Source organism: Pristis pectinata, chromosome 8 (genome assembly GCF_009764475.1).
Source record: "Pristis pectinata isolate sPriPec2 chromosome 8, sPriPec2.1.pri, whole genome shotgun sequence".
Taxonomy (NCBI): domain Eukaryota; kingdom Metazoa; phylum Chordata; class Chondrichthyes; order Rhinopristiformes; family Pristidae; genus Pristis; species Pristis pectinata.
Genome location: NC_067412.1, coordinates 38171506 through 38196962, shown reverse-complemented (window position 1 = coordinate 38196962; position 25457 = coordinate 38171506). Strand labels below are relative to the sequence as shown.

The following is a 25457-nucleotide window of genomic DNA, read 5'->3' as shown; positions in this document are numbered from 1 at the left end:
AACCAGTTTGGTCTGTGGTTGCATTACTAAGCCACTCTAAATGATGGACACCGAAACCCCACATTCAGTTCACACTGCAACGTTGATACACCCAGCACTTACTCCAAGTTGTGTTGAGCAAGTAGTTTATTTGCATGCTTACTGCATGGGTTTTAATTACTGAAAATCTGTAAATATTTGGTAAAAGTTGCATTTAGTTTTTGCAAATACAGTTCACCAACTTTTAAAATAACATCATCATGAATAAAAGCTGGGTCGTTAGAAGAAAACATGAATACTTTTGCACTTCATAGCAAATTGTTATAGCTGTATAAATTCACACTGTGTGCGGAAAAGCATGATTTTGTGAATGCTAAAATCATAGAGCAACAAACAAATTTCAACAATAATATTATTACTTCACTGCCCCTTCCCAAAGCACATTACCTTTAAATAAATTCTTTGTGTTTTGAACTTATAAACCACATATAGGCATGTAATATTACTTTTGGAATTGAATACAAGTTGGAGGAAAAGTTAAACATCCTAACTATACGTAATAATAGCAAACAGATGGCAAAGTACTGCTTCAAGTTAAACACACAGGAAGTTTGCCAGGAAGATTTAATCTACTCTTATTTATTAACCCTTTGAATACAAGCATGTTTTTGAGTTACAGCAGGTCCTAACCCTTCATGAACATATTCATAAAAGTACTTTTCCCTGATGGAACACACCTTGTTCTAAGAATAGTGGCATAGGATTGACCTTTCAATATAACTTTGATTTGAGCCCACAAATTTTAACCCCTGCTCTTTAATCTCTACCACTGAAAAGATCACTGGCACACGATCATCTCCAGTTATGTACACACTGTTGACAGTCAATATCTGGAATGCTGGTACACATCATTCATCGGTGCATTCACCAAAGCCTGGAAGCTATGGATGATGCCAAGTAGGATTTCTACTCTGAACTTGAGAAAACCTTGGCCTGTGTCCCACAAGGAGACAAACAGAGCGTCCTGGGCAATATCAATGCCAGGGTCAAAAAGGATGCAAAGATCTGGAAATATGCGATTGACAAGAATAGGAAAACCTAATTTCAATGTTTTCCTGTAAATAAAACACATTGGATACAACCTTGTCATAAACCACACACCATTTAGTCAAAGAGACAAGTACAAGACCTCATTACAACACCTTTGATTCAGGTAGGGGCACCTGTTAAGTAATGTTACCTTACAAGCAAGGGACTGCAAGGATCTCTGCATCACCTGTGCCAAGACTGGTGCCAATCACTGACAAGTTCACTTCCATCAGCCTGACCACAAAATATTTAAGGCATTATGAACACTACCACAAGAAAATTAGTGTCAAACACCTCACAAGGACTCTTCTCAGACAGTGCCTCCAACAACCTGACTAGAGTATCTATAGCATCTGAACTGACTCGAGTCCACCATAACTAGAACCTGTGAAGAGTGTTTTCTCCTCCAGGACTGGTTTGATGGGAATAGCCAGGAGATCCAGGAGTTAACAAAAAGCATTCTTGGAAAACACATCATACCTGGAGGGTGGAAAGGCCGCAAGAGATCCAGCAACTCATTGATAACTGTGAGATGATGGATTCTTCAATGATCTGAGGACCATCTACATACAGCCCAGGAGCTCACCCCACTATGAACCAAAAAACAAAGGAGAGCTTATTAAGGATAAGCTGCTTGAAGAAACACTTTGAAGAACCCCATAATTGCCTCCTCTGTGAGGCTGCGGAGAGCTACACCTCAAATCACAGTAGGAATTCTATCCATCTATTGGTACAATCGACAGGATCTTCTCTGAGTGAGAATACTAAATGCAGGAAGCAGCATAAACAATTATACACTGCCTTTTTTGTCCTTATAATAGCACTTGACCCTGTCAACCCAAACAGACTGTCAAATAATCTTCTCAAATTTGGTTTCCCTCAGAAATTTGCCTTCAGTCTAATCTGCTGTATGATGATATGCAAGCAGTGCTTCTAACCGAGTTCATCACAGACCTAACCCAGTGAAAACTGAGGCCAAGCAAAGCTGTGTCAACCATGGCACTAAGCCCATGGATTACTAATATCCCCTCCCTCCTGTACACTCAGACGATGAAGATGGTGGTGCAGGAGGGCACTAGCCCAAATGGGAAAGAAAACAGGTTTCCATTCATTATTTCTGAGAACCCCCCCCACCCACCCCATCCAAATTCTATCACTCATCCACATATAGTCAGCATTAATTGGTGGCACAGTGGCACAGCTAGTAGAGCCATTGCCTTGCAGCGCCAGAGATCCACATTCAACTCTGACCTTGGGTGCTGTCCGTGCGGAGTCTGCACATTCTCCTTGTGACCATGTGGGTTTCCTCCAGGTGCTCCGGTCCTCCCATATGCCTGGTACATGTAGGCCCTCTTTCCTAACATCAACAAACTATGCCAAAATTAGCTGTTCAAAAGACCAATCACCTTCACAGAGAAAAATAACTCAGTCATACCTTTCAGCAAACATCCCCGAATCCTCCATTATCATCACTGGATTTGTTCTGCCCCAGCAGTCAAAAGGGCAAACAAAGGAGGTAATACATTAATACCCCTCAGGATGGAAGAACCTTGAAGGCTCCAATATTAAATCATAGAATCAAAAATTTATGGCACAGAGTGTTACCTTTTGGCCTATGGTCTCCATGCAAGCCAAAAAATGAACCTCGCAAGTTACTCCCACTTTCCAGTTAATGTTCCATAGTCTTGTATATTACAGCTCTTTGGGTGCTCACACTGGTACCTCTCAAATGTGATAGGATTTAGAGTCATAAGAGTACTACAGCACAGAAACAGGCCCTTTGGCACATCTAGTCCATGCCACCTAATCTTCTGCCGAGTCCCATCTACCTGCACCTGGACCATATCCCTCTAAACTCTCCCATCCATGTAACTTTCCAAACTTCTCTTAAATGTTACAATTGAACTCACATCTACGACTTCCATTGGCAGCTCATTCCACACTCACACCACTCTCTGAGTAAAGAAATTTCCCCTCAGATTCACCTTAAATATTTCACCTTTCATCCTAAACCGATGTCTTCTAGTTCTATTCTCACCCAACCTTAGGGGAAAAAGCCTTCAAGCATTCATCCTATCCATACCCCTTATAATTTTGTATACCTCTATAAGATCTCCCCTCATTCTCCTGCACTCCAGGGAATAAAGTTTCCTCTCATTATAAGATCTAATAAAATTACAGTGTATACTAACATACTATAACTTTCCATCAATCCCAAATTAAGGCTGGTTGATTTTGCTCTCCTCACCAACCATTTAAGCAACAGCATCAGTAACATAAAACAAATGAAAATCGTTTTGACATTTTATAACAGGAGCAATAGCACATAAAATCCTGACTATAAGCGGAGTAGAAGAAACAGAGGAACTAAAACAAGGTCTCATCATAAATTTCATTTGGTGGTAGCACTCTCACTCAAGTCGGAAGGTTGTAGATTCAAACCCCACTCCATTACCTCAATATAATGTTCATATTGATATTGCAGTGTTGTTTAGAGGGCTGTATAATTGGAGAAGCTGTCTCACAGATGAAATAGTAAATTTGGGCCCCACCTCTGTGTACATTTGAAAAGATTTCAACATCTTGCTTATAACCCACTTATGCAGCAAGATCCAGACCCCCATTGAAAATATTCCTCCCTTATTTTTCTCCTAATTATTTGAAACTTTCATTCCCTTCCTGTTCACCCCGCCTGGGCCCCTCATGATTTTACACATCTTATGACAGATGGACAGTCATCAACCTGAAACATTATCACTGTGTCTCTCTTCACAGATGCTGCTTGACCTGCTAAACATTTTCAGCATTCTCTATTTCATTTCAAATTGATAGTATCTGCATTTCTCCAGCCTTGGCTACATCCATGAAAATCTCCATGAAAAAAGGACAGAATCAGATGGGGCAAGGGAACAAAATTTGGGAAACCAGGAAGGTTGGTTGGCAGAGGAGGAAATTGTAGAAGACGGGATGACAGAAATTAGGAGATGGCAGTAGGTCAGTAAGAGGAAGGGGGGAGAACAGAAGAGGGGAATGCTGGGTCAGGAAGCGAGGTTGGGAGTGAAGGCTTTCAGGAGAGATGGAAGGGACAATTAATAAAGAGAGAGTGGGGAGTCAGGACACCAAGCAGGGATCAGGAGAAGGTATAGAAGGGTCAGCAGAAGGAGGTGGTAGGAATGGGGTGGTGTTCCTGCTGCCTCACTGATCTAAGGCCAGTATGAATCAATAGATGTAATCTTGTAAATCCACAGGGTAGGTCATGTGAAGACTGTTTTCGCCATAACAGCAGGTAGAAGTTGAGCATTTTCCGAGGTTCAACATCGGAGGCGGAAGAGGGCCAGTAATCTGGTCCAATCTCCAAGGCAACATGCCAATTTAAAGCAACCCACATAAAGTTAGAGTGGAACTTTCAAAACCATGAGCACATTGATAAGTAAATAACACATTAATCACTCCCTTTAACAGTGATTTGTTGACAGCTTTTGTTCTTTCCCAACCCTTTTGTTTTTTCTCCTGCCATTTAAAACTTGTTATAAAGCTTGAATACTCAGCAGATTAGACAGTTTTGGTGGGCATTTCAGGTCCTTCCACCAATATTTGAAACTTGCCATGTATCTGATCATTTCATCTTATATTTTAAATCAATGACTTGGTAGGCTAACTCTACTCTCTCCATAGAGATCGCACTTGCTGAGTACATCCATCATTTTCTATCTTTATTTCAAAAATTGTCTTATGCCCAATATGTAAATTTACACATCAAATTCAAAACACATTTACTTTGTCATTCATAGTATATCTATAAAATGAAAGGTCTTGTTTGGATCTGTTGCTCATTTCCTCACCTAGAAAAATTAATATCTTGGTGCTAACATTTCATATTTTTTTCTCATACCCTACCTGAAGAATGTTCTTCCTTTACGTAGACAAACAGAAGAATAGTAACATTATTTTTAAAAATATTTTATAGAAATTACCCAATTATCATTTATGGTCATCTGGAAAATTCGATTTGTATTGACATGACCTTGGAAAACTCAGCTCTCAGACTTGTTAGATTTAGGCATTATTTTGAGTTGTCAACAAATTTCATTCATTAAATCCAGGAAATTAAATGTATGGAAATAATAACCAAACCATTTTAATAAATCAAAAACATACCAAACCCAGGAATGATGACAAATAGGATACACATTTTATATATTAAACCTTATATATCAACATATACTAACTCCAGTTGGGACAAATTGAACCTTCAGAAAACTTTATCCAAAACTTACCATCTGTTTCAAGGGATTCAGGAGCAACATCTTGCAGAAAAATCTCATAAATATTAAAAACATAAAATACAATAAAGTATCAAGGTGCTGGAATCAAAATTAAATTTCAGATACTTAGTGGGTTAGTGTCAGAAAGGTACAATACAGGTCTCTAATGATCTCAAATGTTTTGTCTGACATGTAATTCCACCTCTACAATTCCCTTGGGGCAACGAGAATGAACATAAACTGCCATGTTAGTGTCATCCATAACTTATGAACAATATAAAGACATGCCACAGGAGGCCAGTTTTTCTGTAATATACCTACAGGCAAATCTGGACACTGCAGACACAAAAAAAAGTTACATTTAAATCTGCCATTTCATATATTCCCACAAATTTCCTTTCTGCCTCAAAATAACATTATATAGAATAACTATTTTCCATGTGCTAAAATAGCCAGTGCCAAGCTTAAACAGTAGCAACTTTCATATTTTAAATCTGCAAGAGATGTGTATGCAACATAAACCTCACTATCTGTGAATGGTTGTGCCACTCCTGAAGTTTGAAGATCCCTAAAACCACATTTCATTTTCCTTCATCCCATCAGCTAGGCTTGTAAATAAGTAGTGACTGCAGGGAATGGAGGTGAATCATGATGACGGATAGCCAGCAATTCTGAAGGAAACTATTGGCCTCCAGCCATTTGTTGCTCAACACCACAGACTTCTGTGCACATGAGGCCAAATGTGGAAGTCCAAGATGTTTTAGCACTTTGCCATTTCGTCTGACTACGGTTGGATTATGTTGATGGCGAGTCCAACCACACTATGGTTGGACTCGCCATCAACATGACACCCTCAAGTAAAGGTCCAGAGCACTACATGCAGCCCTTGGCTTTATACCATGAAGGACTGGGTCACCAACCCAGTGGAAAAACTCCTTGGCATTATCTTAATGACGTCAAATTTTTTCTTCGTATTTTAAACTTTTTAATTGTGCTTTATTTAAATTTTTCTTTTTTCCATTCTTTATGTTCATTTTAATAGCATTTAAATGATCTCCAGCAGAGATATTTAAAACATGTTAGAAGTCTTTGATGAACCATTAAAGGCTCTAAGGGTATTCTGTGTGCAGGGTCTCGGTGTACATTGTATGAGACCTACTTACCGTACAGAGCCTGCTACTCCTCACCGAATGCCCATTGGCTGCACAGGGTCAGCTCATTCATCTTTCCAAAGCAGCTAAAACTAAATCCAGGTGTGGAATACAAACAGCCAGCTGAGTCCTGGATGTCTAGTACCTGAGGAATTAATACCTCTAAAATAATATGACACTCGTAAATGCATGCACCAAAAAGACAGCCTTTTAATCTGCTCTCCCCTCAGCAATGTTTTAAATGTAATAATGGGGATTTGTACCTCTCAAGATCCACTTGTGAATAGTGCTAGTATTTCACATGGCAACCACATCAACAAGACTGCTTTTACACTGAATTTATCAAATGCAGACACTAGAACTTTTTGGTAGGATTGCCCAAAAGTTTCATCTTTGGAAGGGCACTTACATGATTTGAAGATTCAGTGCCTCATTTCAGTCAATGTTCCTATTCATCTACACGGCTGGAAACTGCTGATACGGAGTATGACATTCTGTTAACATGGATATCAATGAGCTCAAGTGGACTTGGTACAGTGCTATGCAAACCTCATGCCATTTGACCAAAACAGCACCTGTATGACACTCTAAAACTTCTCTATGCAAACAAGATCTTTCTGCATAGTTCAGCATTCTACATTCTTTTTCAGTAGCTGCATGCTGAATTACCTACATAATTAAAATTGTATCTACCAAACACCCTTAGATATCTTCAAACATTAGTTTTAACTATCCATAATTTTACAACTATCTGGAGTTTGTGAGCCATTCAAATCAGACTGCTCTGCATCACTGTGATTGCAATGTGTTACAATGAGTTTCTGAAACAAGGCCATATGTAAAATAAAAACTTGGGTGTCCAATAACTAATGTTTGGAGCACTTTTCACAAGAACTAGGAGCCGGGATAGGCCACCTGACCCTTCCTGCCTGCTCCAGCACTCATCAAGATCCCTGGCTTGATTTTCCTGTACTATGGGCATAATCCCTTAGTTTCCTTCATATCCAGAAATCCATTCATCTTTGTTTGCATGAATTCAATGAACATCCTCCCCATCAAGCTTTATCAGTGTTTCATAAGTTTCAATGAGGTCACCACTCATTCTAGAGTCTTACTAGAGGTATATAGTCCTCATTGACACAATCTGTCTTCAAATGGTAAACCCACTATTCCAAGAACCAGTCCAGTGAATCTTTGCTACACTCCTCCTCTGGTAGATACATCCTTTTTCTTTAAGTAAGGAGATCAAATGGGTATTCTATTCTTCAGGTGGGGGTCTCACCAAGACTACATATAATTGCAATAAGACATCTTTAACTCCTATACTCAAATCCCCCTGTATAAAGGCCAACATAGCATTTGCCTTGCAACTTGCTTGCTGCATGCTACCTTCAGTGACTTGTGTGCAGTTAGGTCCTTTTGAACATCATCACTCTCTTAACATTTGAAAAATACCCTGCTTTTCATGCACCAAGTCAATGTCCTCACATTTTTACTATCTTCTCCCTACAATAATAACCCATAATTCATACCTGTTACTTCCTTCCCTTTCATCATTTCTAACTAATTCCTCAGATTATTTTGAACTCTCATAGTTTTACAAACTATTAAGTCCATGGTGTGAAGTATTAATATTGCTAAAGATCTGATAGAAGACCTCTACTGCCCTTTTGTGCGAAGTCCATTACTTAATTAAAACCAATAATCTTGGTCCATAATTCTTATTTCAATAGTTTCTAATGTTGCTGACTGGTCAGGAACTAAAGGAGTTGTGATTAAACCTACATATTGAGTTGCAGTGCTCACATTTCTATGTCCTGGTATGAGTCTTCCATTAACACCACAGTTCAACCACATTGCATAGAGAAGTGACAGTCTTATCAGAATGTTACTCCGGTTACTAAAATATCACTACATAATAGTGTATCTTTGTATTTAGAATTTCTGCAGTAAAAGAAGGTAGTGCAAGAGTTAATCAACCAATCTGGAAACATTTAATGGGAAGGTCCATTAGCTAAGCCAGCACCAAGCAGGGTTTCTTTTAGTAATTGTTTCCTTAAGGCACAACTTTTAGCACTAATAGGTTTTATTAAAACTTCCAATTGGGTCAGTAAACCCCTCATTATGCTGTTTTTACAGCATGAAATTAAAGGAGAAGAAAAGGTGAAAGGTCTAAACTAAAATCTGACACAGAACTATTCTCCATAGGTGATGTTATGATTAGAAACACAAGGGTTCAACTGGCCAGGCCACATAAACATCCGACTTTACCACTGCAAACACAGAGAAAAAGTGACAGCATGAAATATTAACCTGCACTTCCTACTGACATGCTGATATGAAAAAAAAGCTTTGTGAAATGCTCTTTAAATTGAAAATGTTTAAATAATTTGAATATATCCATTAAAATGGTTTCAACAAAAGGTCTTTTTTCACAACTTGCAGCACTACTCTTCAAATCTCAACAGGTTGGTCAACGTGCAAGACTACTTTGTTGTAAGCAAGAAGCAGAGAGTTGGCACAGATCCAGAGAATGTTGAAACTCCAAACGAGCCATGTAGTGGTAGGACACAGGGTCATGCCCATAATTCCTCAACAGAGTTAAACCATTAATCTCGGCTCTGCCACCGTACGATAGTTCACTAGATGACATAAGGCTTATACAGAGTCTACTCGGCTCTCCTAAACACTCCTGTTTGATGTAGGTAAAAGTCTAAAATCAAGGTTAAAAAAAACACTACGGTAGTCAAACAAAAACACTATCCAATGAAAGGACTTCAAGAAAATCTATATACAATGGACAAAATATGTTTCCTGTCATTTATTTTAACTTGCTTCTGGCACTGAAGTTATTTTAATCACTTACCAGCAATATAGTGTCACCTACTCTTTGCAGCCTTAAAGGAAATGATGCAAACACCTAGCTGTGGGGTCTCTTATCATATAAAGTTTCTTCTGTGGTGCATTTATGGCAGATGACATAAAATTTTCTAAGTGGCAAGTCAGAAGCAAGCTTTATATTGACAGAGGGAAGAGGCATATTTTCCCATAGTTTTCTGATCAGCTGTCTTGTGAAAATGACATTATTGTTTTAAACACAGAAACACAGGAACAGGAATAGGCCATTGTACCCCTCAATCATATTCCAGCACAGGTAGTTCTGTTATATCACATGTTTCTATAACGCAAATTGATTACAACAGAATTGATGGATTAGGAAGTGTATTGGTTAAAGCATGATCATGCTTTATGTAGTGAATTTATGGAATTCCTTGCCACGTACAGCAGCGGAGGCCAGATCATTGGAGGCGTTTAAGGAGGAGATAGGTAGATATCTAATTAGTCAAGGTATCAAGGGATCTGGGGATAAGGCTGGAAATTGGGGTTAGAATAGTTTGTTTTGCTCATGGAGCAGACTCTCCCCCCCATATCTCATTTCTTTTTTCCCTTTTCTTTGGAGCAGACTCAATGGGCCGAATGGCCTACTTCTGCTCCCTTGTCTTGTGATCTTGTGATGATTGGGAAAATCTGTTTAAATGCGTGCTTCAAAGGCAACTACAGCCTGTTCTGCTATAACGCCACTTTCTATAACACAGTTTCTTAGGAACGTAACTATAGAGTTATAGCAGAACTACCTGTCTTCAATTAAATCACGGCTGATCTGTACATTTTACCCAATCTTATTCCTGTTTCCTTGATATCTTCACCAAACAAAAAATTATCTACCTTTCAATCTCAGTCATGAAATTTATAATCCTGCAGCCTTCTGGGGAACAAGAGTTCAAATTTCCACTACCCTTTGTGTGGAAAAAGTGCTTCCTGCCCTACATCTCATTTTAGGATTATGTTCCCTTGTTCCGGAACCTCCACGGGAGGAAGCAATTTTTCTGTATCTACTTGTGAGTCACTTCTGCTGAATTCTTAACTTAAAATCCAATTATAAAGCTTACTAATAGAACTAGAGTAGGCTACTGTAGTTAGCAGTGGTCTGATATTCCACTATGCATGTATGGTATGACAAACCCATGCAGGAACTTATATGCAGTTATTTGATTTAAACAACTCAGCTGAGTTAGGGCTGATGAATTAGGAGCAGGGCATTAAGATAAGGTCAGGTTGATCTGACTGTGACCTGATCTCCACAATCCCACCTACCCACAATAATCTATCACCATATAGAATCAGAATCAGGTTTATTATCACTGACATATGTCGTGAAATTTGTTGTTTCTCGGCAGCAGTAAAGACATAAAAATTACTCTCAGTTACAAAAATAAATAAATAGTGCAAAAGAGGAATAACGAGGTAGTGTTCATGGACCGTTCAAAAATCTGATGGCAGAGGGGAAGAAACTGTTCCTGACACATGGTGTCTCACAAGAGAAAAGATCTTTTCCACATCCACCCTGCCAAGACTCCTCAGGATCTGATACCCTTCAATGAAGTCACCTTTCAAGTTTCTAAACTGCAGCAGATAAGCCTAGCTTGAGCCGAGTAAACATTGGCTGAGTGGCTTCCAATGCATTTACATTCTTGCTTAAAAAGAGAAATAATTCTAAATGTGATCTCATCAATGTCCAATATATGCTCAACAAAGTCTTAAATCTCAAATACCACATGAACACATACAGAAAGCAACTTCTATATATGATGGGCACTTTTACAATGTGGGCCATTGTTAGCGTTATAGCAGTGACCAAATTCAAAAGTTAGACAGACTGCCGCAGCAACCACAGAACATCCAATAGCAAAACTGGAGGTGAATCCTACAGAACACAAGTAACACTTCACCACACAGCAAAATGATTGTTGTATTCTGATCTTACACATTGATAACTTTTCCACCTTAAATTTAAATTATAATGGTATAAGGATTTGTATAAAAATATTTTGCATATTTTCTTGGGCTGTATAAACATACCAGCATTCACATTTAAATAATTCTTTCTTTGCATGTTTTTACCTCACTCAAACTGCCTGGATAGCAGCACAGTGAATCTGCCAGGTCAGTCCATTGACATGATATAGAGGTGAATTCTCACACAAGCTCAAAAAATAAATGAGTTAGCCCAAAGAGACAGGAACTCATCTCTCTTGTACACCTTTTCAGATTTGTGCACACACTACAGGCTGGCCAATTATACCCTCACATGCTGTGCTGCCTGGGCTTGAAGGTGAGAGTATAATAAACACTCTCCTATTGAAGAAAATAGAAAACATATTGTCAAAGACATCACTACTTACAATGTCAATATGATTGCAGCAGTATTGTCTTTTCAGCTGAAGTGGTACTAATTTTATATGAGAATGAGGATGTTTAATAGCTTTATGAATGGAAAACTATTTTGTTCATTGTTTTCCATGTCATGGTATGAGTCTCATGTCAAAGGCACAGCTCAACCACAAAGCATAGAGGAATGACAGAAGTGGCAGAGAAGTGGGTGATACCAGGCAAATTACTGAAAACATTGCAGCATTGGGTCCTAACACTCAGGATCTGCCCTCAGCACAAAAAAATGAGGCTTGGTCAATAATTAAATCACAAATTCATTGCTGTGAAAGCATCCAATTCCTTCATCAGCATTGGTACCAGCTAAAATAAAGTGAAGTCTCCAATTACTCTGATGTAATTAAAATTAAATGAGAAATAATATTGATGTTTTCTTTATTCCTTTCCATGTAAAAGTAACATTAATATATCATTTCCTGTGGCCTACACACATTAGACTTGAGTCTGAGATTTATTCCTCCCAGTAAGGATCCCTACTAAAATTAATTAGTTACATAAATCGTCTGGTTCAAAATTACTTGACAATTAGCCCAGCAGCGTTTTTTAACTGTAGGATCTGCCTAGGAACAGCCTGATTGATTGTGGTGCTGATGGCAAAATTTGTCTGAGCCAGCAGAACTAATAATTAGACAGTTACTGATTTCAGAGGTGATGGTAGGAGTGGTGATCCAACAGTAAACAGAACCAGATAAAAAGCTAAGGACACAAAAATTCTTTCTGACGATACAGTTAACAGACACCCCAACAGGGTTTAAGCCCATTAAATGTACCTAACAAATACAGAATGCAGGTAAATAATTTTTATGATTTAAGTAGTTAAACGATGCTGCTGAGAGTTTCAAACATAATAATTTAAGTTCAATTTAATTAATATTATTGGTTGTGTTAATAGTCAACTTTGTTACTTCTTTGATTACCACATGAATTCTCGCATTCAGCTGTAATGATTAACAATATTCTATCACTTCTTTATGGCTTTATTCCCAAGAGTCTTTTTTTAGTATAGAGACAGCTTGAGATCTTAATTGCTCAGAACAAGAAGCATGGCATAAAAATCTGGCATCTTAAATCTGCTGCATTGACATGGGATAGGCTGAGACCATTTTTCCTGGAGCAAAGGAGGCTAAGGGGTGCCTTACAGAGGTTTATAAAATTATGAAAGGCATAGATAGGGTAGATAGTCATAGCCTTTTTCTGCAGGTAGGGGAGTCTAAAACTAGAGGAGATAGATTTCAAAGGATTCTGAGGGGCAAGTTTTTCCAAACAAAGGTTTGGTGAATATATTGATCAAGCTAACAGAGGTAACTACAATTACAATGTTTAAAAAACATTTGAGCAGGTACATGCATAGGAAAGGTTTAGAGAGATATGTGCCAAATGCAGGCAAATGGAATGAGCTTTGATAGGCATCTTGGTCAGCATGAATGAGTTAGGCCAAAGTGCCTGTTTCTCTGGGCTGTATAACTCTATGAATCAATGTATCATTTAGTAAGATTGTGTCTGATCTGACTGCAATCTCAATGCTGCACTCCTGTCTACCTGCAGTAACCTTTCAGCCCCTCGCTCAAGTGTCTGTCTACCTCTGCCTTAAAATTATTCAAAGACTCTGCTTACACTGCCCTTTGAGGAACAGATTTCCAAAGATTTCCAGCCCCCACAGTGAAAATTTCACCTTATCTCTGTCTTAAATGGGTTATCCTCTTTTTTAAACACCCCAAGTTCTAAATTTTCCCATAAGAGGGAACATATCCATATCCATCCTATCCAGACTGTTTCTCTCTCCATAAATGCTGGATGATCTGCTGAGTGTTTCCAGACTCTATTTTTATTTCTCAAACAGTTGCAATTCTGTGGAAGTTTAGAACATCAAAAGGTGGTGAATTCATACCAGCCCATCGCAAAAGAAATCTATAGCTCAATCTATTGTATTGCAGTCTCCCTCTACTTCAAAATATATGACATTTTCTCTTAAAAGTTGCAGAAGTCTTCCTCTGGCAAAGAGTCAGTTAAAAACATTTTTCCTAAACACTCCTACTCCTATCCTAACAATAATCTTAATTGATAACCCTTCCACCCCTCTCTTTCCAAACAAAGGAAATGGTTTACACGTATTCAATTTAGTAAATCCCATCACAAATTTGAAAATCTCTTAAATTTTCTTTTGACCTTCCCTGTATGTGTAATTAAAAATCCCAGCATCTCAAATTTCTCCTTCTGGTTATAGATTTCCAAAATTTACTGCTGAATCTAAAATTTATATTGTCTGTAGCATTCAAGTCCGAATGAAATAGGAACAGAGACATCCAAATATGTTTTACCTTACTCATACATGAACAAGCCATATCTTCCAACATACGGGCCTAGAAATTTGACTTCATTACAAATATTTTACATAAAGTATAATTATTTAAATGTGGATGACGTGCAATTTCAAATTCATCAAACCTAAACCTTCAGGCACACCAACTGTTCCCATATTTGGCAATTCAGCACTTACTAAAATTAATGTCTAGCCCCTAGATTCCACATATTATCCATTTATCCATGAACCACAGATCTACTTCAACTTAGTGAGATAATGAAATATGCTAGAAATGGAGATGTGCATCCCAATACTACTATTTCACATGATCGTTGCAACCTACCAAGCAAAAGCATATTTATTTTTTCATTCTAGCATTTGAAACACAAATAGGATTGAATGACCATTTTGGTATAACAGAGCTGGTCAAGGCAATTTTTTTTGATCAAATCATAAATATTTCATTATTAGTAAATTGTTACCTAACACCAGATTTAATTCATTTAAAATTTAGTTCACCTCATAATCTTTCTTAATACATAATCTTGGGACCAGTAGGAGCTATACACAAGTATTAATAAAGAAAAATTCTGCCAATCAGCAAATAAGAAAGGTTTACTGATTTTTGATGTTACCTATACACAAGTACACATCTCTCCAATGTCTGTATTCAAGAACTGGAATTTTATTGGGAATTTGAGAATGCTACAGAAGAATTACTTCGCCAGAAAAAAAAGTAGAAAGAAGAGATGAAAAATAGTAGAAATTACAAAGCTACAATTTGGGAGCAGACAACACTTTGAAGGGATTCATAAAGAATAGTATTTTCTGGTAACAACAAAATAGTGATATGAAGCCCCACTTCATAACCAGGGACCAAAATAAATGTTTTGGCATAAAACGTATCTTTAAACAAACCTATTGATCCAGATCTTATGCATACAAATCATGTTGGAGCAAAATTATAAAATTACACTTAATGATTTTACTTCTCTCTGGCGTTCTATGCCGCTTTTATTGTTTCTTTACCCATTGCTCTTCATATCATTGCATGACAATCTTGGTCACAAATGAATATTTTGATTAAATTTATTTCTCTTTTTTTTCAGCTGGATAATTGCACTTAAAAGGAATGTTTTCTGGAAGTGCAAACCTAAAAATAGCAGGTCAGAGACCTCTGTTCAGTGGAAATTCTTGACCCCTGATAGCGGAGCACTCAGTTCAAGTTGTATGTTGGTACAGCTGCTCCTCACTTGCAGATAAGTCGGATTACCTTTCTTGTTTCCATTGAATTGATTATATAATTATACCCTGATGCACAACTATTAATTGTACTTTCCTTTTCTTTTAAATATATTCCAACAGTTTCATCAAGGCAAAGGCTTCAAAACATACAAAGGAATTTTGCTAATCACAGATAGTACCTTTTGCTACAACAGTTTTCAAGTTTACTTTTGAAATTAAGTGCTATCCCTTTGAAGGTGAGAAGATTCTTTTAGGAAAGAAATGACCACTCTGCCTGGATAGTTCTCATAACAAAATCTTACACTTATCTTTTGCTACAGCGTTCAGCCTGTTCTCATTCCAAAAGGACAATTAAATTCACTGGCACTACTTCTCTGACAATCTAATAGTTTATTGAACAAGTTCATGCAAAAAATGTATTTGCTCCTAACTAATGAATTTGAAATTTTAACCTGATATTGAATAGTTCACAACAAAGAATTTGAAAAGATCAATATTGACAACAAGTAAGCCTTCGCAAGTTATCACAGCTAGGTACAAGACATTCTCTTTATAATTGGCAGTAAATAATTAAAAAGTGCATGCACATATATACAGGATTTGTATCCAAGCAGTTTAAGCTTCATTCAGTAACATGACTTATATGTTGTATTTCTATGTATATAAATGTATGGTGGCCGAGTGACCTGTATGCGGCTAATGACAAAAGACTGAACAAAACTCTCAATATGTATTCCCACTTTCTGCCAGGAAGCTCTGTTTTCAATTGTTCATAACCTAGCCTCAAATTTAGATAGATATTTTTGTGTCAACTATGTTCAATAACTAATGTTTCTGAGGTTAGATGCTAATGGAAGAGCTCAAGGACATCAAAGTTACGAATCATTACGATACCTTTACAGCTCAATTTAAAATGTACTTAAATTTAGATCTGGCAGAATTAAGGATAATGAGCACTGTCACTTCTTACACTGAAATCTTTAGCTTGCAGGATAATTTATGTTTAATCCCTAAATATTTTTCCTAATACTCAGCACATATTATAAGGAGAAATCTTGATATCTTTAAACATTCATTCTTTACAAAATGCTGTCAGTGATTCTCCAACAGGACATTATGTGGGACCAATAAATGAATACTGAAAACCACCACATGTTCTTTCTCCAATATTATTGCTGATTTTTGTTAAATTTCCACTGGGAGATCAGGAAAGCCCTGTCTATCAATGCGTATGCTAGTGAACTATTGTAGGAGCATCATTTTAACCAATAACATAATAGAACTAGTTTGGGGGGTGGGGAGGGGGGGGGGAGGAGGAGGGGAACTTTAGGCCATTAAACTTGAGCACATTTGGGAAGCACTCAACCTTTGCTCTGTCAATCGCCCCCTGACATTAGATAACTGAAGTACATTCCAATATGGAGCAAATGTGCACTTATTGAGCAAAATTTCTACCATGTGGATTTCCCAGTAGTTTGATTTGGTAATGCTGAGACACACTTAGACACATTGACAAATTCCCTTACACATAATCCTTTTGGCCTTTGAAACAAAGTGTTTGTATCCCATGAGCCTGTATTATATGATTTGAACTGCCTCCTAAAAGTGTTAAGAACATTGAGGATTAATAAAATCATCCATGTCCATTCACAATACCCAGAAAATGCTTAAAAGAAACTAACAGTCTCCAATCTCTAACAATGTATAGTGCAAATATTAACAATTTACATTTTACAGCCTGGACCATTCTTTGGACATTCATTATAATTTCCACCATTTTTATTAACTTACAACAGATGCATGGCAACTGAAATATATAAATCTCTTGATAATCAGGGTTTCCTTCATAGAAAACCAAAATTTACAGCACAACAGATCAGACCACCTGTGACAGCCAGCAAGGTCTGACCCATTGATCTCCCAAGTACACTGCAGTTTGGTCACTTAGGAAGAGACTTTGTGAATTAAATGCAGGGCTTTTATATCCAGTAAAGAGACATGCATAACATGCATTATTCCATCATTTACCATTGTAACATCAGATCAAAATACATGAAATTTTATCCACTTACCAAACGAGTACCTGAAAAACAAAAAAGACAATAATAATTAGAACAAATTAATTAAAAAGTCCAACAAATATTTCTCATTATCAAAGATTGAATTTAAATGTTATTATTTAATATCAAAAGGCTTCACTGAGCTGATAAAAAATGGAGACAGTCAATTACCAAGTCATCGGCAGTGGTGTCCACAGCTTGATAAAATATTGCCTGAAACCAGAGTGATTGGGATGGGATGAAAGTGTATGCCCTAACATAATAGGCTCACTACCTCAAGTCTGGCACTGCAGGACTAGGTAGTGAGCAAGAGCTAAAAATCTTACCAGATAGCTATAAGTGGAGCTGTTGGTGGTTCTGTGTTTGAGGGGCAGGGATCTGAAACAAGATCATCGAGCTGAAATGCTAATTCTGTTTCTTTCCACAGATGCTGTCTGGCCAGCTGAGAATTTCTAGCATTTTGTTTTTATTTCAGATTTTCAACATCTGCTGCTTTTTGCTTGACAACACATTTAAACTGCAGACTTTGCATCCCCCTCATAGTTTTCTTTCCCACCCAGCTTTGAACCATCAGCAAACTTCAGAACTTGCTGCAGTAACACCACCTTATTTATTTGTTCATTGAACGTGGGCATAGCTGACAATGCCAATATTTGTTGTCCTTCAATAATTGTTCCAGAAGAGGAAACATTGGTCGGTCTGGAATCGCAAATAGACCAGGTAAAGGTGTCAGATTTCCTTCCTGAAGGACCTTAGTGGATCGGATGGGTTTATATGACATTCCACTGAGACTAACATTTTGTCCAAAATAAATCTGGATAATAAAGCTTGAATTTAAATCCTCAACTCCCAAGGTTGGATTCAAACTCAGGTCGCTAGATCAACGGTCCCGATGTAAACCTTCTACCAATAACTTCATGAGGCCAATGTACACCCAACAAGAAAGGAAGTGGAAACAAGTGATGAACAAACTAAAAGAGAAAAACAGAAATCCCATCAGAGATAGGAGCAGAGTTTTTTCATGATGGGCGCTCCTGAAGAGAAGCAGCTCTGCCTCTCTCCTGACAAGAGCTCCATTCATCTCTTTAACTTTGTTCACCTTCATTGGTTTCTGTTTCCCTTGTTATTTTCTACCCCACCTGGCTTTTTATGCAACTTAAAGATTTAATGTCTGACTTCTCCCAGCTCTGATGAAAAATCATTGACCTGAGACACTTTCTTTATATATCTCCACAGATGCTGCCTGACCTACTGAGTATTTCTGGTTTTCTGTTTTTATTTTAGATCTTCAGCAACTGTAGTATTTTGCTTAAGAAAATATAGTTATCTATTTTTATTGAAGGATAGTGCATAATTCACTATGTAAAACGTCTTTAAATAATGCCATTTTCTTTCCCCACCACCTCAATCTCGAACATTACTTTGACTAACAGATCCCATTAATCACTTGCATTATATCACTATGATCCATTTTCACAAAGGATATTTAGGAAAGGTTTCCATTGAGAAAGAGAAGCAACTAAAATCTTTGAACCTGCAAATCCAAAGCACCTATGTCAAAGCAGTTACAAGGGCCAGTTCATGAAGTTAAAAGAACAGCACATGTAACAAATAATTTTACATCTGCTCTCAGGTGATGTGAGAACAAAAACATACACATTTTAAATTTCTAAGCAAGAATGCAGAGTTACTTTCAGAATGAAAAAAGTGATTCAGTAAAGATTTAATGTTTGCCTGAAGAAAAGTCAGAAAATGCATTCTACTCATTCCTTAGCTTGCAAATCCATGTAATGTCATATATAAATCCCCCAGGCTAATCAGACAACACTAACAATATTTTGTCAACCAATAACTCCACCCTTCCTTGAGCAGAGTTTTATGTTAAACCAGACTATTCATGACTTGGTGAAAATATAAAAACTTCAAATACTGGAAATTCGAAACAAAACAGAACATGCCAGAAATGCTCAGCAGATAGGCAGATAGACAGCAGAACTCGTGAACTCTGATACAAAAACAAAGTGTGAATCACCTGAACACAACAGGTTCTTCACTTTCTCTATCAGAACTGGACAGCAGGTCATCCATCTGGCTCAGTTCTTCTCAAACCACTAACAAAGTTTGACCCGCTGGGCCATTCCTATAGCTCTGCATTTCGCATTGTTTACTCCTTCCAACTGTCCTCACTTCATGGCTTTTGTATCTCTGTGTTTATGTTCTCCCTCTCTTACTATTCTCCCTAACCTATCAACATAGTAACTTCTTCAACAGCTTATCCTCACAGCAGCCCCAGGCACACCTTTTGAGATATCCCCCTTGTTCTGAAGTCATAGAATCATACAGCACAGGAATAGACGTCAGAATCAGAACACAAGAATAGAACACAGCCATCATATCCATGCGACCATCAAATACCCATCTATACTAATCCCATTTACCAGCACTTGGTCTATAGCCTTTTATACCTTGGAGATTTACATGCTTGTCTAAGTATTTCTTAAATGTTGTGTGAGTACCTGCCTCCACCCCCTATTCAGTTATTGTATTCCAGATTCTTCCCCACATCCCCTCTAAACCTCTTACCCTAAACCTATGCCATCTAGTTTTAGACACTTCTCATCTCTGCCATGGGGAAAAGTTTCCTAATGTCTACCCTAACCATGCCCTCATAACTTTGTACACCTCTATCAGGTGACCTCCTTCCCCCAGATTCCCCTTTTCCAAGGACAAGAAACCCAGCCATTCCAATCTCATCTCATAACAGAAACGCTCTATCCCAGGCAATATCCTGGCAAGTGTCCTCTGCATACTGTCTAGTGCAATCATATCCTTCCAATAGTGTGGTGAACAGAACTGCAATCATTCCCCCAATTCCGGCCTTACCAATGTTTTATAAAGTTGCACCTTACCTCCCTGCTGTTACACTCTTTGCCCTGACTAATGAAAGCAATACCCTATATGCTTTCTTCACCACCTTTTCTAACTGTACTGCCACCTTAAGGGATCCTTGCACATGTATACCAAGGTCCATCTCTCCCTCAATACCCCTTAACATCCTACCATTTATTGTGTACATCCTACCCCCATTAGCCCTCCCAAAGTGCATCACCTCACACCTATCAGGATTAAATTCCTCTCCCATTGCTCTGCCTATCCTACCAACTGATCACCATCATCCTAATATCATTCTTCTCATTATCAGTAACATCACCTATTTTTGTGTCATCTGCAAACTTACTAACCATATCTCCTACATTCATATCCAAGCTGTAAGGGCCTCACACTGATCCCTGTGGTACACAACTGGTCACAAGCTTCCAGCCAAAGCAATTTTCCACCATCATCTTCTACTTCCAATTACCAAGCTAATTTTGGTTTCAATTTACCATCTTGCCTTGAATCCCATGGTCTCTAACCTTCTGGACCAGTCGCCCAATATAGGACCTTGTCAAAGGCCTTATTGAGTTTTATGTAGACTACATCAACTGCACTGACATCATCAACAAATGTTGTTATCCATGCGAAAAATTCAGTTAAATTGATAAGACAGGATCTCCTTTTAACAAAGTCATGCTGAGCATCTTTGATTAGTTCATGCCTTTCCAAGTGTGAATTAATCCTGACCCTCAGAATTTTTTCCAATAACCTTTCTACCACTGATGTTAGATTCAGAGGAGGCCTGTAGTTACCTGGCTTATCCCTGCAGCTACAACATTTGTTTTCCTCCAGACAATTGGCACCATACCTATGGCAAGCAAAGATTAAAAATAACTGTCAGGCACCCTCCTCCCTTGCATCCCACAGCAGCTTGGGATCTCGTCAGGTATTAATGCACCTTTAAGGTCACCAAAATTCTTAATATCTCCTCCTTTTTAATGATATGTTCTAGAATTTCACTGTACCTGAAATGTCCAATGACAAGGTCCTTTTCCTTAGTGGATATAGATGAGAAATATTCAGTTAAGACCTCAACCACATCCTCTGCCTCTGTAGGGCTGTAGTGTACCCACAACAAAGTGATTGTTCCCTTTTTTGTGTCTAAGCTCTACCCAAATGGCCTCACTTGAAGAGCCTTCTAAATATTCAACTTAATGTCTCCTTTTACTTATTCAAAAACTAAATATTCATTTTCAGACATTCAAATGCAGCAATGAAAGTTCCAGTATTACGGTTTTTAGAACATTCTATTGTCTTTTTTCTGGAACTGCCAAGCTGAAAATATAGCACATTCCTATGAAATATGGATAATTGCATGCGTTGCTTTTCTTTAAGTACCATTTCCATTTTAAATTGAAGACCCTACAGGATGCATGTAAGATTTATAGAGGGAATAAAGATTAAACCCTGTGCAAGTCAAATGGGGATCAGCAGAATGATCCCAATCAAATCAAAACTGTAACAACACTCACAGCGTACAAGAAGAAGTTTGGTCATCATTACAATATCACTCAAATTACTTACTGTCGTAAGAGGCTTTTCGACTCAAACAAACGTACACCCTGCAATACCATGGTTACTGTGCCCTCTATTCTTGCATTTCATCAGTCTCAATGGCTCAGCTACTCAATGAATTGAGTCACTAAATCAAAAACAGAACCAACAACATTTTGCTGTAAAATGTGTGCTCTTCTGGTAGGTTTGTGGTCACTCGGCACCCGCTATACATTTTAGACATTACTCATGGTTTATTTTACTCTTATGCCTTCTTGGCCTTGGCTACACATTTATTTTATGTGATATTTTTCCAATGTAATCGTCTTTGACTAAACCTTTATATATTTGATTGCTCTGGAGTCAATAATTTGTGTGGCTAGCATAGAAAGATTCCGCAAATGCTTTTTCCAAAGAGTAAGAAACGTGGGACTTTGGAGTGGAGGAATTTTAATGGATTTAGGAGTTGATTGCTTTCAATAATTTAGTTAAGTTTTGCACGGTGTATAACTATTATCTGATAGTTTCTTTCATAGCATTTGTCAATGGGAAACATGCTGCTTGCTGGGGGCAGCTGCAGTTGCTGTTTAATTGGGTGACTAGCTAGAACTGGTTACCATATAATTGCTGCCACCAGTGATGAAACTCTTTAATACTTTAGCTATTGTAAACACAGGAGGCTTAGTCAACAAATTGAGAAGTTTTTATACAGAGAACAAAAGTGAGGATTTTGGTAAGAAGGGAAATGAAGCAATGTTCTGGTACTTTGTTTCAGCCTAATGAGTTCATCTTGTAAATAATGGAACAGCAGGATATTTTGGACCAATGGAATATACCTCCTGGAGCAAGTGAGAACTCCACTACTCTTTCCATACTCTGGACAATCACAGATACAGAAAATATTATCAGCTGAAGGAGTTCAAGCTCCAGATCTTGCAGCCTGAGCAACAGCTGATGTCACTGTGCTCCATCGGCAAGGTGGAGTGTTTTGTGAATAGCATGCTTCAGTAGGCGGTCAGCCTGCAGATCAAGAGTATGCAGGCAGAGAGGGACTGGGTTACATTCAGACAGAAAATACAGAAAGTAACTCAGGAGACTTCTGAGGGGAGGTGGGGTGGGAGGGAGCCCCCGGCCAAATGTAGCCAGAGTCAATATCCTGGCGACAGGGGCTCAGCTGCACAAGGAGAGAGAAGGAAGGTCAAGAGAGCAAGTAGTTATAGAGGAGGCAGGTATTTTGCCTTCACAGGTGTGATTCCAGGAGAGTATGCTGCTTCCCTGATGCCAAGAATATCACTGGCCCTCCTGCAGACATTCTGGAGGGGGAAAGGGCAACCAGAGATTGTGGTCTGCTTCATACCCTACAATGTAAGCAGTAAAGAATGAGGCCTTGCAGGCAGATTTTAAGGAGTAAGGAAAGACATTAAGAAGCAGGACCTCTAAAGCAGTAATCTCTAGATTACTGCATGTGTCACAAACCCATTAGTATTGAAATATTAATATGGTGCAGATGAACATGTGGCTGTAACAATGGTGCAGGAGGAAAATGTCAAGCCTTCTGAAGTATTGGGTCTGGTCTGGGGAAAGTGGAACATGTATATGCAACATTGGTTCCATCCAACAGAGCCAAGACACAGTATCCTTGCTAGTGCTATTTGGCAGGGGGGGGGGGGGGGGGGGGGTTTAAACTAGTTTTGCGAGGAAGTGGGTAACCAAGCAAAGATTCAAAAGTGGAACTAGAAATGGGAGGTGGAAAATTAGTGAATGCAGATTGTAACGCATATAAAGGTTAGAAACTGCACAAAGAAGGAGAATGCTATGGTTAATGGTATATATAATAAGTTCTGCCAAGAGTGCAAGAGCTGAACGCACTAAGGGAGGTGAGGAATTTTGAACTTTACTAAAATAGGGCTAAAGGGTAGGACTCTCAGCTTACTGTTTCAGGTTACAGGTTTCTTACAGGGGGAAGGAGATGATAAAAAAAAAGACTGTGCCAATATTTTTAAAAAATCACAACTATGATACAGAATGACATGTTAGAAGGATCATCAGATGTAGCCAAATGGGTTGAACTAAAGGGACAATCACACTGTTTTGAGTGTACTTTGGATGTCCAAAACATTCTAAGGGCCTCAGATGAACAAATGTGTAGGAAGGTTTCTAACAAGTGCCAAAAACACTAAAGCAAAAATAGAGGGGGATTTCAATTATCCTAACATTAACGAGGATGCAGCGTGAAAAGGTACAGAGGCCACAGACATCTTAAATGAGCTCACAGAGATTTTTCTGTGAACATCTCACAAACCCAGCATGGGAGAGAAACAATTGTTTATTTCATTTTAGGGAACAAAGTTGTGCAGGTGGGAGGAGTATGGTGGAAGCACTTTTATGTATGATCATAATTCAGTTTAGATTTAACATAGTTCTGGAAAAGGACTGTTATAAAAGAAGTAAATATTCAAACTTATATTTTGGCCAATTAGGCTAGACCAAGAAGTGCTTTAGTCAAAATGGAACAAAAATAGCTATTGAAGGTGTGGAAACAGTTACTTGAAGATGTACAAATTGCAGAGCAGCAGGAGATATTGATGAAGATTCAAGAGCTCAGGGTAAAAATGTTCAAGCTAAGTCTGCATGCCTGCAGTTGACAGGGTGCATGGCAGGTAGGATCAGACAAGAAAAGAAGCTTATGAGAGATACCAGAAACTTAATATAGCAAAAAACCTCGAAAAATATAGAAGGTGCAAAATGAAATAATGAGAAATTAGAAAAAACAGAAGTACAAAAAATACTGACAATAAAATTAAGTACAGAGGTGTTTTAGAAATAAAGAGATTGAGGATAAGTTGGGAAAGAATAGGTAGGGCCTATTACAGAAAAATAAGGTATCCTATCTGTGTGGAGGCAGAGAATATGGGTAAAGTTTTAGTGAATAGTTTGCAAAAGAGAGGCATGATGCCAATATTGTTGTTAAGGAGGATGAGCACAGAAAGGCCAAATATAGTAAAAGAGGAAATATTAAGGGGGTTATCATTTTTGAAAATTATCAGGTCCAGGTGAAATATATCCCAGACTAGTAAAGGGAAGAAAGTACAGAGGCAAAAACCAAGAGGCAAAGTTTTTAAAGTAATATTAAAGTAATTGGTAAAGGGGTTAGAATGAAACTGAGTACAGTGGTCTGGAACTCACCACCAAAAGGGTACTACAGGCACAAACACTCACCCCATTTAAAAAGTACTTGGGTGTCACTTGAAAAGCTATGATGCACAGACCTCTGAGCATAGGGCTATAGAAGATAGGCTAGATATCTGTTTTTCAACTATTAACATAATGGGCCAAAAGGTTTCTTTCTGTATATAGATCTTTCGATGATTCTTTTGCCTTTTTGGCATTGATGAAAACTTAATAAAGAAAGGTTATTGATCCCACAAATTCTGGCAGTCCTGTCAGGGCTAATATTCTGCATTTGTTCATTTTATGCAGCCCACAGCTCATTACTGATCTGTTCACTAAGTAAACTACAATAACAAAATCCACTTAGGTTTACGATCACATTTGTCACTTTGTCTAATCTGACCTGCATCATCTTGCATTAAGCAGTAGACAAATACAGCCCTGATGACAAAACAAGTTTTAAGGAGGAATCCCA

General features: G+C 38.1%; 1 protein-coding gene across 1 annotated transcript in view; it reads right to left on the bottom strand.

Moving 5' to 3' along the window:
- lmf1 (lipase maturation factor 1) overlaps positions 1-25457 on the bottom strand; it is a 560127-nt gene that overhangs the window by 491547 nt on the left and 43123 nt on the right. Inside the window, exon 3 of the mRNA XM_052021392.1 lies at positions 17393-17403. Coding sequence (XP_051877352.1) covers positions 17393-17403 — 11 coding nt within the window. The remainder of the gene's footprint in view (positions 1-17392; positions 17404-25457) is intronic.